We start from the raw sequence: 15000 nt of genomic DNA, 5'->3' as shown, positions 1-15000 counted from the left end.
AAGCCCAAAGACCGGCAGAGCAATGGGGGTACACTTAGTGCAAGATGGCTGCCTCTTCCAAAGGTAAAGACAGAGACAGAGTAGCGAGTCGTTTTTCTTTTAAGGTGAAGAAGAGGAGGGGGTGTACGGCAGAGAGAGAGAGATAAATAAAGAGAGAGAGAGAGAGAGAGAGAGAGAGAGAGAGAGAGATGTCTGTCTGTTCAAGGGAGGGGGCTCTGTGGAAATCAAAGCGGTTCGAAATCTGATTTATTCGGCGTAAAGGGCTCCTCAAAGGCCTCCAGTGCAGCCACTGAACAGCCTTTCAGAGACAGAGAAAGAAAGAGGGAGAGAGAAAAAGAGAGAGGGAGAGAGAGTAGAAAGAGAGAGAGGAGCAGCCACGTACCAGTGCCAGTCATAGCCCCCCACAAGCTGCCAAAGCTAAATCAATCCGTCTCATACCTGCTGCAGCCCAGAGAGAGAGAGAGAGAGAGAGAGAGAGAGAGAGAGAGAGAGAGAGAACAAGAGGAAATGTACAGGGTAGGCCGTCGGCTGCCCCGACTCACTTCAACGATATACACACACCTGCTAGTAATTGAGATGAGAGGAGAGGACGCCTGTGTGTGAGGAGTGCTGTAGATTAAAGGAGTGAGGGTTGGGAATGAATATTCACATCCAGACGTTTCTCACTCACACCATCAGACAGAGAGGTATTAGCGTGCGCCGCTTACTCATTCTTCTTGGCCACTTGTCTCGAAGACAATAGTCTCGTTTCTCACAAGAGAGTTGGCCGCCGACTCGTCTTAATGTCCTTTTCTTTGTGCAGAGAGCATACAAAGCCTATAGCTTTTGAGGTTGACATAAGCATACGGCGTCGACATTCTGAACGAATCGAGTCCCGACTCCTGCGCTCGGCATTAAAGGTAATTGCGTGCCGTTGTCAACAGTTACAACCACTTATGGCGTCCTCATAAATTCAAGGTTGCAACCTGTCAGCCAGGAGAACGACTCTAATGATAACGCGCTGGGATTGTAATTTAAGTCGGCAGCGTGTCAATCCGATGTCCCGTCAAGGCGAATCACGGTCATGTTCCATATGCATATGCAGATCGTAATGGGGACAAAAAAAAAGAACAAGAAAGACAGAAAAAAAAGAAAGGAGGTTGGAGTCAAAAGCATTTAATCACATTAGCTCTGTAGTCTTAATAACCTGTGACAGGCGGTCCTTGCGGAGGGGATTCCTATAGGTTTAGTGGGTGGGGTGTGGGAGTCCCAGGTGGACTTCAGGGAACAGGTGCACCGACCTCTTATCCACTTAATGAGATAGAGACAGTAATTAGGAGTGGGGGGGGCACAAGTGTAAGGCTGGCTGGACTACAAAATACTATATACCACCCCCCCCCCCTCACACACCCTCACACACACACACTGGGTTACTGGGTCCATCCCTGGTGCCGGTCTGCTCTCTCTCTCTCTCTCTCTCTCTCTCGCTTCAGATGTATAATTAACGTCTTACGTGCAGGTCTTGGGGAGACAAGAGCTGGAGGTGGCCAATGGTATAGTTCACTAGTACCTTGGCCAGTTGGGTGTGTGGGTGCATGTATGGAGTTGAATAAATGTGTGTGTCTGTCTGTGTGTCTGTCTGTGTGTGTGTCTGTGTATGTGTATGTGCATTCTTGTCACATACTTCAGCAAGCCCTTCCTCCTGTCCTCACACACACTCATGCACACACACAGCAGAGCTATGAAGGTTTAAACAAGCTGTGCTTGAATAGAATATGCTGCAGAGCAGACACATAATTAACATTCCACACGTGGGTTCCCAGGTTTTGACATTGTTACTGTGGAGCTGAAGGAAGGCCAGCAGAAGAGGAAGGCAATGGAGGAGTCATCCACCTTCTCTGTGACACCATGGGCTAACGCTGCACCAGACATCAAGTGGAATGTGTGTGTGTGTGTGTGTGTGTGTGTGTGTGTCTGTGGTGGTGGTTGGGGTGTTTTCGGAGCTCTCCTGAAACCGTTAAAGTCATGGCGGTGTTTGATTGCTCCTGCGGTGGCGATCCGAGCTGTTCATTTAAGATGATGGGCGTCGCTGAGGCCTGCTCCAGCACTCATTCCATCCCCATCCCCACCGGGGGCCAACGGCGGACAGACAATAACGGGGGGTCTGGGTGGACGAAGCGTGTGTGTGTGTGTGTGTGGGGGGGGGGAGGTGAGATGGACCAGGAGGGCAGGTGGAAAGGGGGGTCTGTGGCCGGCCAAGGGGAGCCTGGGGAGCTCTAAAAGCCGGGTGCGCTGGTAGCAAGGTAAAAAGACAGCTGAGTGTCATTGTTAATGCGAGCACACACCAGCACAATGGCAAAATCAATAGGGCTTTATGGAGCATCAATCTCAGCCCGCACAAGACCCACCGGCCTCCTCACTTTGACTGTTTCTGGGGGGCTCAGGACCAGCCTGGACAACACAGGCCAGTGAGCGAGAGGATAGAGAGAGAGAGAGAGAGAGAGAGAGAGAGAGAGAGAGAGAGAGAGAGAGAGAGAGAGAGAGAGAAATAGTGATCTTTTTTAGGCCTTTTTATGTCCGTCTCTGGGGATGGTGAGTAGAGAGGGTGAGGATGTGTGTGTGTGTGTGTGTGTGTGTGTGGTGTCAGTCCTTTGAAGATTGCATTGTTTGACAGTGGGCCAAGTTGAGAGCAATCCTAATGCATGTGAATGCAGAGGGCTGCCAGGTGAGCTGCGCAGCAGAAGTGGGACAGCAGCTGTGCTGGGCAGGGCTGGACTTGACACTCCTCTCTCTCTCTCTCTCCCTCCCTGTCTCTCTCCCTCCCTCTCTCTCTCTCACCACTGGTGTGACGCTTGGGCCAAACAAACCCTCCCTCAAGTGGGATTTAGTGTGTTTCCAGTGCACACGCATGGACGCACACATACACACTCTCTCCCTCACACACACACACATACATACACACACAGTCACACTGACATGCTGAGAGGCTCTCTCTTTTTCTCTCAAACACTCAGACACACACAGATACACACACACACACACCCGTTCACACTCACAAAGAAGCCCCCGAGAAGAATATGCGAAAGGACGCAGTCACTTCCTATAAGCCCATGCATGCAAACACATCCCAGGTGCACAAGGGACCGGCAAAGAGCCACAAAAGCTCCTCTCAGGGCCAGATTGAAGAGGAGCTCTTGGCATACGCCGCCCACTCATCAACCACGTCCACCCCTCCTCCTCTCTCCATCCATCTACTTGTGCACTGCTTCGGATGACACACACCTACGTTTGACCAAACATGGCATAGTGTGTATGTGTGTGTGTGTTTCTGTCTGTCTGTGTGTGTGTGTGTGTGTGTGTGTGTGTGTGTCTGTCTCTCTCTCTCTCTCTCTCTCTGTGTGTGTGTGTGTGTGTGTGTCTGTCTCTGTGTGTGTGTGTGTGTCTGTCTGTCTCTCTCTCTCTCTGTGTGTGTGTGTGTGTGTGTGTGTGTGTGTGTGTGTGTCTGTGTGTGTGTGTGTGTGTGTGTCTGTCTCTCTCTCTCTCTCTCTCTGTGTGTGTGTGTGTGTGTGTGTGTGTGTCTGTCTCTGTGTGTGTGTGTGTGTGTCTGTCTGTCTCTCTCTGTGTGTGTGTGTGTGTGTGTGTGTGTGTGTGTGTGTGTGTGTGTGTGTGTGTGTGTGAGTGTGTGTGAGTGTGGAGTGTGTGTGTGTAGGATGGTGTCAGGGGCCTGAGGCTCCTGTCCCAATCTCCTGGCTAATTAGTTTTTAATTTACAGTGCTGGAGCAATGTGCTTGGCAGAGGGAGCAAGGTGAGACAGGCAGCAGAAGCCACTTCCTCTACACTCAGGAACGCCGCGTCCTCTTAATTAAAATGAATACGAGTAGCATCCATCACACACACACACAGACACACACACATATATATATACATACTGGGCATGAGCCAGAGGTAGAAAGGGGGTTAGGGAGAGATAAAGAGTGAGAGAGGGAGTAACAAATAAGGGATATAGAAAAAATACAAAGTGAGAGAGCAGCAGAGAGAGGTGTGTGTCTGTGGCGTGGTGGGGGGGGGGCAGAGATGGCAGGATAAGAGAAAGATAAAAAGGAGTGACGAAGAGCAGACAACTACCTCCACGGCTCTCGCTGTCTGCCGGCTTCACCTGGATGGGACGAGTCATCTGGGGAAGACAAGAGAGAGGGAGAGAGAGAGAGAGAGAGAGAAAGGTTAGTATTGGTGTGCCAGTCACACACACACACACACACACAAACTTATGTACACACACAACTGTCGCCACCTCGGTGATGGAACAAGCTTGAAGTGTCAGACACCTCGCCCACGCAAACAGCTGGCAAGCAGATGCTGATCAAGCCCGCCACACGAAAAGATCACCACGAGAGAGACGAAGTCGTGCAGCCACACACAGAGCAAAACAAACACATATGAACACATAACCAAACAACAGGAATACTCCCTGCTTTTTACAGTCCAGGAAATCGAGACTTTTTTTTAATACTTGTTTTGTTTACTTGTTTTTCTTTCTCTATTTTTTAAAAAAAATTTTTTTAGACTTTCTGTATTTGATTCTTTCCTGTTTATGTTTGTGTATTTTAGAAAGTGGCAGGTTCAGGGGTGCACAGGAGAAATGCCGGCGCAATAAAAGTGGAGGGAGCCGCAGGAGGAGAGGGATCAATGCAGCCCTATTGATCCCTGGCCCTCTCGGCCGCACACACAGTCTGCTGGGGAAGGATTCTGTGGTTTGGAGGCTCACAGTAATCCACTAGAACCTGATAAGAATGGCATTTGTTGGATTAGATGCTTCTGTCATCGCTGTCTTTGTGGCGTGTGTTTTGCAAAGCTCCCCCTCTCTCTCTCTTTTTCTCTCTCTCTCTCTCGTTCTTTCTCTCTATCTCTCTAGCTCCTTCTGTTTATATATTTTTTTCCATTACCCTTGTTAGGGTTGAACAGTTTTGCTCGTTTTTGAATTCTTAAAAAAAAAACAAAAAAAACTTTACCAAAAATTCCCGACGCACACGCTTCATTCTCACTGTAGGCCTACTGAGGTGTTAAGTAAGGATGACTTTGGAAAGAGGTCAAACGGGTTTGCAAAGATAAATTCTGGGGAAAAAATATCAGGATATCAGTAGGATTTCAATCCACTCTCGAAAATGAATAAAAGGCTTCCGGCGGCCCTGTTTGTTGAGTTGTGGGTGGAGGGACCAAAAACATGTGCAAAAAGTAAAACATCCCCCTTCTGGACCTTGCTTTTAAAGACTGGTCTTTTTTGTTTTCTCAATAAAACAACAACAACAACAAAAAAACACGAGTCCCCCCAGTGTCACAGCAGCCCAAGCACTTGAATGATATATATTAGGCTTGATCGGATGCAGTTTGTGTAGAAAGATCACCAAGACATGCAAAGCAATCATGTCTCCTTCCTTCCTGCTACTCTGAGCCATCTGCAACTAAGAATTAAGCACCATTTTACTGCCAGCAAAGCATGGCTTTAGAACGCACAGCCAAGCCAAAGCATCTGAAAAATGTTCAGGAGATTCAGGATCAACATTTGTTGGTCCCCCTCTTTTTTTTCTTCTTCCCTCCACTATGTCAACATATTTTTTTTTTACTGTCCAATTCTGGAGCGGAGCTTAAAAAGGTCAAATTTAAAGACAGGGCAGTGCCATAAAAGCATGACTTGTTCAAGGAGAAACACCATAATGGGATTTTAAAACGTCTTAATAACATGCTGATATATGGGGGGAACGCCAGGGCCAGATTCATTAAGTGCTAAACGTATCCATTTTCACCTTGAGGAATGGAGCAACCTTCCTCTCAGGAATTATTCCATAAATTTATCCATCGTAAATAATAACTATCCCAGCAGTTCGTCTTTGCGGGGGGAAAAAAGGCAAGATGTTATGCTTTTGAAGGTCGAGGTTCAGACCCATGTTTCCACCATGCTTCCCAAAGCCTATGGTTTCTCAAGAAGCGAGGGTAGCAGCTAGTTCGTGACAAAGCAAATTCTAGAGCCTTCCATCATTTCGATGTTTTGTTTTGTTTTTTACACGGTCCTAGTGTTTCACAGGACAGTGTTTGACAGTTTAACTCAACGAGCCCAGGTCTTTCAGAGGAGAATGATCCATAGCCTTCTGAGAAATATTCTACTCAAACAAACCATTTTGCCTCAAATATTTATGGGACTGTCAAACTGTATTCACGTCAGGAAGAGCAAGAGGCGGCAAGAGTCTGAAATTTGTTGCGTCGCACATGCAATGCCACTGACACTGAGAAATGGAAATGTGGCGACCCTTATGCCAGTTCAGTGTCATTTCGAGGAATATTTACAGGGTTTCCACCTCCTGAGCTAACTCTACACACCTTAATACCACAAAGATGCAAACACATCTTCATGGTGTTTGTTATTGCCGGGTTTATATACCGTATAGCACATGTGTGAAAATACATCTCACATTAAACAAGTAACCAGTCAGCTGAGAAGGTATGGCCAGTGTAATGGACCAGTCAATTTCCTGAAAGTAAAGCATTTTCTCTACAGGTCTGGGTCTGTTTATTAGGCTAAATTGCTTCCTGTTTTTGGGAGATATAACCACTGTGCAAATGCACACATGAAGTGTAGTCACACGCACATCCACACACCTACAAACACATAAACACCCACACACACACACACACACACACACACACACACACACACACACACACACACAAACACACATGCACACCCACATGCTCACTGAATAAACAAAGAACACAATTAATGAACTCATGCCGTTGTCAGGGAAACCATTCATTTTGCCGTGCTCCTTGGAGAGTTTTCTAGGGTGTTCTTTTTTTCTCTCTTTTTTTTCCCCTTTCGCTTCTGCTTCCCTTTGTGAGTCACTGTTCAAAACCTTCCTCGCACATATGATAAAAAGGTAGCTAGAGAAAAGGAAGGCTTTTTAGTCTGCATTCGGTTCAAATAACAAAACACAGTTTAATTGCGAAGCTGTCTGAGCATTCAGAGCAGTGTTCATTTTAAAAAAAGCTATTTTAAATTTAGTCATAGTTGAAGTCTATTAGATGAAAATACAAATGATTTTAGTGGCATTTAGTGAATTAAAACACTCTTTCAATTTAGTCTGTTTTTAGTTTTGTTTAGTCTGTATGGATAACTGGAGGAAAGAAAGAGAGGAAAGAATGGAGAAAGAGAGAGCATGTGAGAGGGAGACAGAGAAGGAGAGAGCACAGTAGAAGAAAGGAAAAAGAGAATGAAAGAGCGAGAAGGAGAGCATGAGAGACAGAGGGAGATAGAGAGAGAGAGAGAAAGAGAGAGAGCATAAGAGATGGAGCAAGAGATGGAGCAAGAGAGAAAGAAGAGAGGGAGAGGGAGAGAAAAAGAGCATGAGAGAGGAGAGAGTACATGAAAGAGAAAGAGAGCATGAGAAAAGGAGAGAGAGAGAGAAGGAGAGCTGCCTAGCTGCCTGCAGCTGCCAGATAAGATTGCCTTGGCGCTGAGTGGCATGTCCACAGCCCCGACTCCACCCTAATGTTTCTCACCGACAGCAGGCTGACGTTGTCAGGCAGGAGAAAATGCATACATATACATTTTTAACACGCGCGCGCTGACAGTCACAGCGCACCCCAAGACACCGCCACGCTCTCATCTCTTATTTGCTTACAGTGTAATAATTAATATGCCTGTCTCTGAATAGCAACACGCTATAGCTGAATCATCTCACAGATATATCACGCTGGCTTGCCGAGCCTTTGAATGTAAATCACAGTTTTTCCATCTAGCACGGATGCCTTTTGAATGCAATGCATAACTCCCCGACACACACACACACACACACACACACACACACACACCTCATCCCTATCCTCAGCTTATTTTCTGGGAGGATCTTTTTTTTCCTCCCTGGCTGTGTACGTCTCATTGTGTTTAAATGCCGGCAGATCTTGATAATCTCATTGTTTACGTTCAGAGTGTCTCCCATACCTGGGCTATTTGAATGCTTGTAAACAGCTTAGGAGGGAGAGAATGCATGACATCAATTTTCCAAAAAAAGTGGGGGCACCAGCAGCTCCTCGCTCACGCTTTTGCTCTCTCTCTCTCTCTCTCTCTCTCTTCTCCCCCACCCCGTCATGAGGTTTGATTATGCACCGATGGGCCCGGGTGGATGGGAGGCGTGGAGCGAGGAGAGGCGAACGGCGACGATGCGCATTACGCCGCGGCTGACACTGCGGCTGCTGTGAGCGGTGAGAGGGGGCGCCGCTGTAAGACAAAGGCAGGCTTCTGCCAATAAATAACAGCCAATCTCTCCCGCAACGCAGAGAAGCGGCCCCAAATATAAACATTTATAATATCAGCAGGAGAGGAGCATGTGGGATTTATTTTTTAATAACAATAAAAAAAGCACTTCCCATAAAGTAAACATTGTGTGTTTGAGTTTAGGCTTTTTTAGCAACATCAGACAAATTCCCTGTCACCTGGATACACAGTCTCAACACTCTCCTTTGCTATGGTTACATTAATGTGTTGATGATGCCTCAGGTTAGAGCCAGCAGTGTGTGCACTAAAGTGTAGCTGTATCTCAGTGCAGGCCGACCCCAGCTTGACCTCTATACTCTTCATGGTGTCATTGCATTGTCTCAGCTGCTGGAAATGTTGACATTTAGGCGCCTTCATCATCAGTGGCTGTGACCCAATGACAATAGGCACATATACACTATATTTTCCATTATTGTAAAATTCCCCCGCCCCCATCATATGATAACAAAGCTGTGTGCTCAGTGCGAATGCAAAAAAAAAAAAGAGCTGTGTAGTTCATGAGTTAAATGTGAAATAACAGACTATCCCCAGATCATTAATACACATTACCGGGCCATCAGAGCCCAATCTCCTCCTGGTCCTCCTAATAGGCAAATAAACACCTTTTGACTGGAGCATCCCAGCTGTGATAATTAATATTTCCAATTATTGATTTGAAAGTGTACAGAGCAGTGACAGCCCTGGGCCTGAGATCTGTCCGTAAATCTCTCTCCCTCCCTCTCGCTCTCTCTCTCTCTCTCTCTCTCTCTCTGCAGCAGAAGTCAGGACTAGAGAGAGGGAGTGTGTGAGAGGAGAGGAGAAAAGAGAGAGATAGAAATGTAGTGATTAAGAGAAAGATTCGGAGAGAGAAAAAGCAGCGGTGGGCGGACGATGCATTTGTAAAGGAGAGAGCTGTGAGAGAGAAGGAGTCTGAGAGAGAGGAAATTGAGAGAAAGAGAGAGAGCAAAGAAGAAGGGGAACGAGTGAGTAATGCATTTAGAGAGGAGAGAATGGGCAAGCCAGCAATTTGGTTGCTATTTCAAAAGGGAGTCATCTGTTTGCAGAATCCTCCAGCAGAACACAAACATGACACAAGACAGAGGAGCAATGAGAGAATGAAGCGAGCATGAGAATACTGGTGGAGAGGAGAAGAAAATAAGAGGAGAGGAGGGGGATGAGAGAGGGAGCGAAAGAAAAAAAAGAGAGAGAGAGAGAGAGAGAGAGAGAGAGAGAGAGAGAAAGACGAGATGGAGATGGCATGTGTGTTTGCAAGAGAAAGAGAGAGGGAGAGAGTGTGAGAGTGAGAAAGAGAGAAAAATAGAGGAAAAAAGAGAGCGGCAGCAGAGCTTCCAGCACCACTGTGGAAGCAATGATAAGGGTCGTCACTCCAGTGGCTTGTCAATTGCAGTCACCAAACCGAGGGACTTCTATCGCAGCCTCACCAACCACAAATAAACAAATAAATAAATAAATAAGAAAGCAAGTGAAAGTAAACAGAGGTTAGAAGGACCATAGGCACCAGAGGCATCTGACAAGACAACAGATGGAGAGGAACAGGAGACTGATTATCTGAAAAAAAAGGTGCATTTCCTGTGCTATCCTGTTCACTAAGTTGGTTTTCGGTGGAATATGTTCTTTACCAGAGGGGAGTAGGCTGTGTGGAGGCTCTCTGGTGTCTTCCGTCCCTGCTTTGAGCTTTGAGCTGTGCGGTGTGCTCTACTGCAATGCCAGTCATTATTCAAAACAGACGGCCAAACTAGGGCCAGCAACTGGAAGCTGTCCCTGCAACATTATTCACTCTTGTTTACGCACTCTTCGCATATTCACATGAATCAGCTATGACAAATGACAGGTCAGGAGGATTTGTTTTGTTCTTTTTTTCACCATTTTTTTTTTTTTTAAATGGGGAAAATTCTTTGTGTGGGGGAAGTTGTCGGAGTTTCAGTTTTTTGAGTTAAATGTAAAATAAAAATAAACATTAAATAAACAAACATCTGAAGTCCTCGCTGTGTGCGCATCCTCACCACTCTATAGAATAGGACAAACTCTTCCTTCACGACTCTCGCCTCGTAAAAGTCACTCTGAACCGGACTGACTTTCCTCTGACTAAAAAAGAAGTCAAAGTCATGCCTTGGACATAAGACATGAAAGGTTCTGGAAAAAGAAAAAAAGAAACTCCCCCACCCCCCCCCGTCAGCCAACAGCGTCTGTCTGTGAACCGTGTGCGTGTGAGAGGAGTGATAAAGAGAGACGGAGAGATTCCGACTCCCCACAAACCCTGACTTCAGAGCCTGGTGCCGTTATCAAGAGAAGGGCATCACTCCCCGATATCTCTCGGCCCCCGACGCTTTTCAACTCCAAAGAGCTGTTGACGTGACACACCAGAGCAACACACACAGCCGCCGGCCGCCCACAAGTTACTGAACTGCCGTTCAATTTGTTTTGATCTCACCCACCAACTTCACACCCCCAACCCCCACCTAGCCATCCAACCACCAAAAAAACCCCACCTCCTACTCTCTTTGCGCACCTATCTAATGAAGGTTATCTTCAAAGCACACAAGGGCTCGTCCGCGCTCTCTGTTTGAAATGAGGTCTTTTAAATACTCATGAATTTTACCCCGTGCTTGCCAGCTGATAGCAAAGCACTGTGGTGTGTGGTCAAGAAGGGCATCATCAAAGGAGTCTCCTCTCACTTGTCCATCTATATTCTTCACTACACAAAGTATTTTACAGTAGTTGTCTAGTTAGTTAGGTCTTATGGCTTCACAGCCAGAGTAGAGAAAAAATAACCATGTTTGAGAATATATATGTAAGTGTATGTATGTGTGTGTGTGTGTGTGTGTGTGTGTGTGTGTGTGTGTGTGTGTGTGTGTGTGTGAGTGTGTGAGTATGTGGGGAAAGTGGGATTTCTCTACACTTAAATAAATAACTGTATCTAGTGTGTGTATATGTGTTTATGTGAGCTCATGTATAGTTTGCATATGCGTGTGTGTGTGTGTGTGTGTGTGCATGCATGCATGCGTGTGTGTGTGTGTGTGTGTGTGTGTGTACTACATTTATCCTGTACCAGGGACCTCCAGTCCAAGCTGTCCGTAAAGCGTGCGGCTCCTAAATGGCCTATAATATGGGAGAGGGCAGCATATAGCTGTATACTGAACTGTGGTGGCTGTGGTGGCCTCCGCAGGTGAAGCTTGGCGGATGCTCCCTGTGCTGTCACTGCAAGTGCTGGATTGTGACAGATTACAGGGCAGCGCTTCGGCCAATCGGCAGCCGGGAAACGTTTCCTGGCCAGTGACCCATAATTCCTGACGTACCTATGCAGAGTTGACGTTTCTTTAATGGGTTACAGACCTCCAGCAGGCCTCCACCTCAAGAGCCCCATGATAGCCTATTAGCAATTCACCGGCGCTTGCACTTTTTTAGCCCCTCAACACACACACACACACGCGCACACACACACACACACACACACACACACACACAGACACACACACACACACAGACACACACACACACACACACACACACACAGACACACACTCACACACACACACACACACACACACTGCCTCCTCCTCTTCATCGTGTTCCTGAGGGGATGACAACAGTGCAGAGCCCAGGAAGGGAAGGACCAGGGGGGCTAGGGGCTGAGGGGGCTGGGGTGTTTGGGGGCAGAGAGGGAGAGTGTGTGTGAGTGTGGGGCAGAAGCAGAGGCAGCCAAGCATGTTGTCTTGGTGGGGAGAGGGATCTAAACAAGTGTCAGTTTGAGACAGAGAGAGAGAAAGAGGGAGGAAGGAAAGGAGAGTGGGGGTGAGAGGGAATGAAGACAGAGGGAGGGAGGGAGAAAAAAGAGGGAGGGAAAAAGAGAAGGGGAGAAAGAGGATGACAAATAGAAGGACAGACAGAGACAGAAAAAAAGGGAGACAGTGAGGGACAAGATAAGTGAGAGGAGGAAGCAAATGAGAGAAGGACAGAGAGATAGAGAGAGAGAGAGAAGGAGAGAGGATAGAGAGAGGGAGAAGGAGAGAGGATAGAGAGAGAAAGAGAGAGAGAGGGGGAGAGAGAGCGACCTGAGGCTCCAAACCGTACATGACCAGAACTGTCCATCCATCTGCCCTGAGGAAGCGTTCCCAGAATAATAATGTAGCGTGGCGCGGCTGTCAGAGCAGCATCCTCTCTCCCACATCAGCGGGTGGGGCTCAGGGACGGGGGCGGGGGAGTGTGTGTGGGGGGGGGGTGGTCATGAAATAACTCCCAGAATGCCATGGGCTTGTGGCACAAGCACCACAGCTTCCCTTGCTTTAGTGCTCGCCACGCTCACCAAACTTCATTCATCACCAAAACAGTCTAATGCTAATTCATCTACGGGAAAACATCTGGCTGATCGCTATTCCCCCATGCACGCACGCATGCATACACACACACACACACACACACACACACACACACACACACACAGACACATATATGTACGCATGAGAGACCCTTCATAGGCGCCTGACAATCACTTCACTAACGGCACATACAGTAGATGATCTTCTCGCAATCAGCGCGGTACAGCGCACTGCGTCCTCGTCCTGTCCTGTCGCCGGAACAACCTTGCCTTGTCTGTTTTCCTCTTTTTTCATCTTTATTTCGTTTTTTTTGTTTTATTTAGCACGGCCGCCGTCTGCCGGGCCCTATAGGGACGAGCGGGTGCGACGCCAAAGCTCAGGAGTGAGCGGGCGGCTGGCATGCCGCCTGCCAAGGCCCATCTGCTCCTCCCGCCGCCCCGGCCCACCTCGCCCGCCCTCTTTCGCAGATATCACGCGGTGCTGGCCACGGCGACCCGTCACCTGCTGTCAACACCGACAGAGCTGCCGCTCCGCCTCCAACAATAACCCTGTTTATGATTCCTTTCAACACCGGGGGACAGTTCACCACCCACACAAACACACACACTCACACACACACACACACACGCACACCCCCTACCCGCTCCAAAGCTGGGCACCACCACTAATCTCTTCAAACAACTCAGGAGCCTTTTCATACCCTGTCTTTGTTTGGAGTCCCTACCGCCCCTGCCCATATGCACATAAACCTCTAAATAAAAGTAAAAAATAAAATAAAATGAAATGAAAAACAAATAAATTCCCATGGTGGGGGTACCAAGATATATAAAAAAAGACCAAGAGAGAAAGACAGAGTAAAAGAAAGATAGATTGATGCGCTGTTGAGAGAGAGAGAGAGAGAGAGAGAGAGAGAGAGCGAGAGAGAGAGAGAGAGAGAGGAAGATAGGTAGGTAGGTTCAACCTTGAACTGACATGGACCTGGAGCTGCAGTGTGAGCACACGGTCTGACCCCACAGCATTTCCCCATCCACACACAACAACTCTGACTAAGTGAGAACAAGGCGCACTGAGGCAGAAAACACGCTGGAAGTGTCTGCCCAGCTCCCATTTGGTTCTCTCCGAAGGTTTTTGATGGCTGTTTTTTGTTTTTCAGGGAGAGAGGGAGGGGAGTGGCTGTCATAGTGTGAGTGAGTGCTTGTGTGTGTGTGTGTGTGTGTGTGTGTGTGTGTGTGTGTGTGTGTGTGTGTGTGTGTGTGTGTGCATGTGTGTGTGTTTCTGTCTGACAGTATGCTTGTTTGTTTGAGCAAGTGTGTGCTTATGTGCTTGTGTTTGTGGGCATGGGTGCATGTGGGCATATTTGTGTGTGTGCTTGTGTTTGCATACTGTATGTGTGCGGGTTAGGGTGTGGAATAGTTTGCAACAGTGTGTGTGTGTATGTGTGTGTGTGTGTGTGCGTGCGTGCGTGTGTTTGTGTGCATGCATGAGGACATATGTGTGTGTGTGTGTGTGTGTGTGTGTGTGTGTGTGTGTGTGTGTGTGTGTGTTGTGTCACGTGGCTGTGGAGAAGCTGAATCACTATGGCCTGTGCTCCGGATCTGCTCTCTGCTCAGGAGCTCAAGGTAGCTCCACAGGGCTCAGGGGGTGGCCTTTTTTTTTGGAAAGAAGATTCCGGAAAGATGCTAAATCTAGGCATTCTGTCACTACACATTCCAGCTTCACCGTCCTGCTAAAATCATGAAAAGCCCATGTCTTAAAGAGAATATACAGTATCTCATTCACATATCTGAGTAGTTCTACAGTCATGGTATGGTAGCAAGGAATCACACTAGCAAACAAATTACAAAGCAAAAAACACAACATTTAAAATATGAATAATAAATATTCTTTGTGCAAAGAAACAAATTTTAAAAACAAATTGGTCCTTGATATGTTTTTTATGAAGGGTAAAAACATGGAGTAAAATCCCTTCCTACTGTGCCTGAGCTGCTGGAGAATGTTTTAACTCATCGGCAGGACTTCCCACTGTCTTAAAATGTTCATTAGCGTAATCTCATTATGGCGAGAGCGCTGAGCTGATAAAAGTCAGTTTGGACGGGCGGCCGAGCTAGATTAGAACTCAGATTAAAACGATCGGGATACACAAGTACCCGACTTTGAAGTATCTAGATTGGAATGAGAAGATTTCTGATTTATTTTTTTGGTAGATTATCTCATGCCCCCCTATGCTGTGCCAGTTTATCAGATGAGATTATTTCCATCCTAAATAACACAGGATCATGACATTTTAAACGGTGAAATGAAACATTAGTAGTTCATACTGAACATTTTCTGATTTCCGTTTCACAGAATTTGCTCCAGCTGAAAACTAGCACTTCCTTT

At 47.1% G+C, this 15000-nt stretch overlaps 1 protein-coding gene across 9 annotated transcripts in view; it reads right to left on the bottom strand.

The window, feature by feature from the left end:
- The window catches only part of celf5a (cugbp, Elav-like family member 5a), a 168730-nt gene that overhangs the window by 64844 nt on the left and 88886 nt on the right, over positions 1-15000 (bottom strand). For all 9 annotated transcript variants that reach the window (XM_048252019.1, XM_048252023.1, XM_048252021.1 and 6 more), the window contains exon 3: positions 4105-4153. In XM_048252019.1, coding sequence (XP_048107976.1) covers positions 4105-4153 — 49 coding nt within the window. The remainder of the gene's footprint in view (positions 1-4104; positions 4154-15000) is intronic.

Source organism: Alosa alosa, chromosome 9 (genome assembly GCF_017589495.1).
Source record: "Alosa alosa isolate M-15738 ecotype Scorff River chromosome 9, AALO_Geno_1.1, whole genome shotgun sequence".
Classification (NCBI taxonomy): domain Eukaryota; kingdom Metazoa; phylum Chordata; class Actinopteri; order Clupeiformes; family Clupeidae; genus Alosa; species Alosa alosa.
This window is presented reverse-complemented; position numbering and strand designations above follow the sequence as displayed.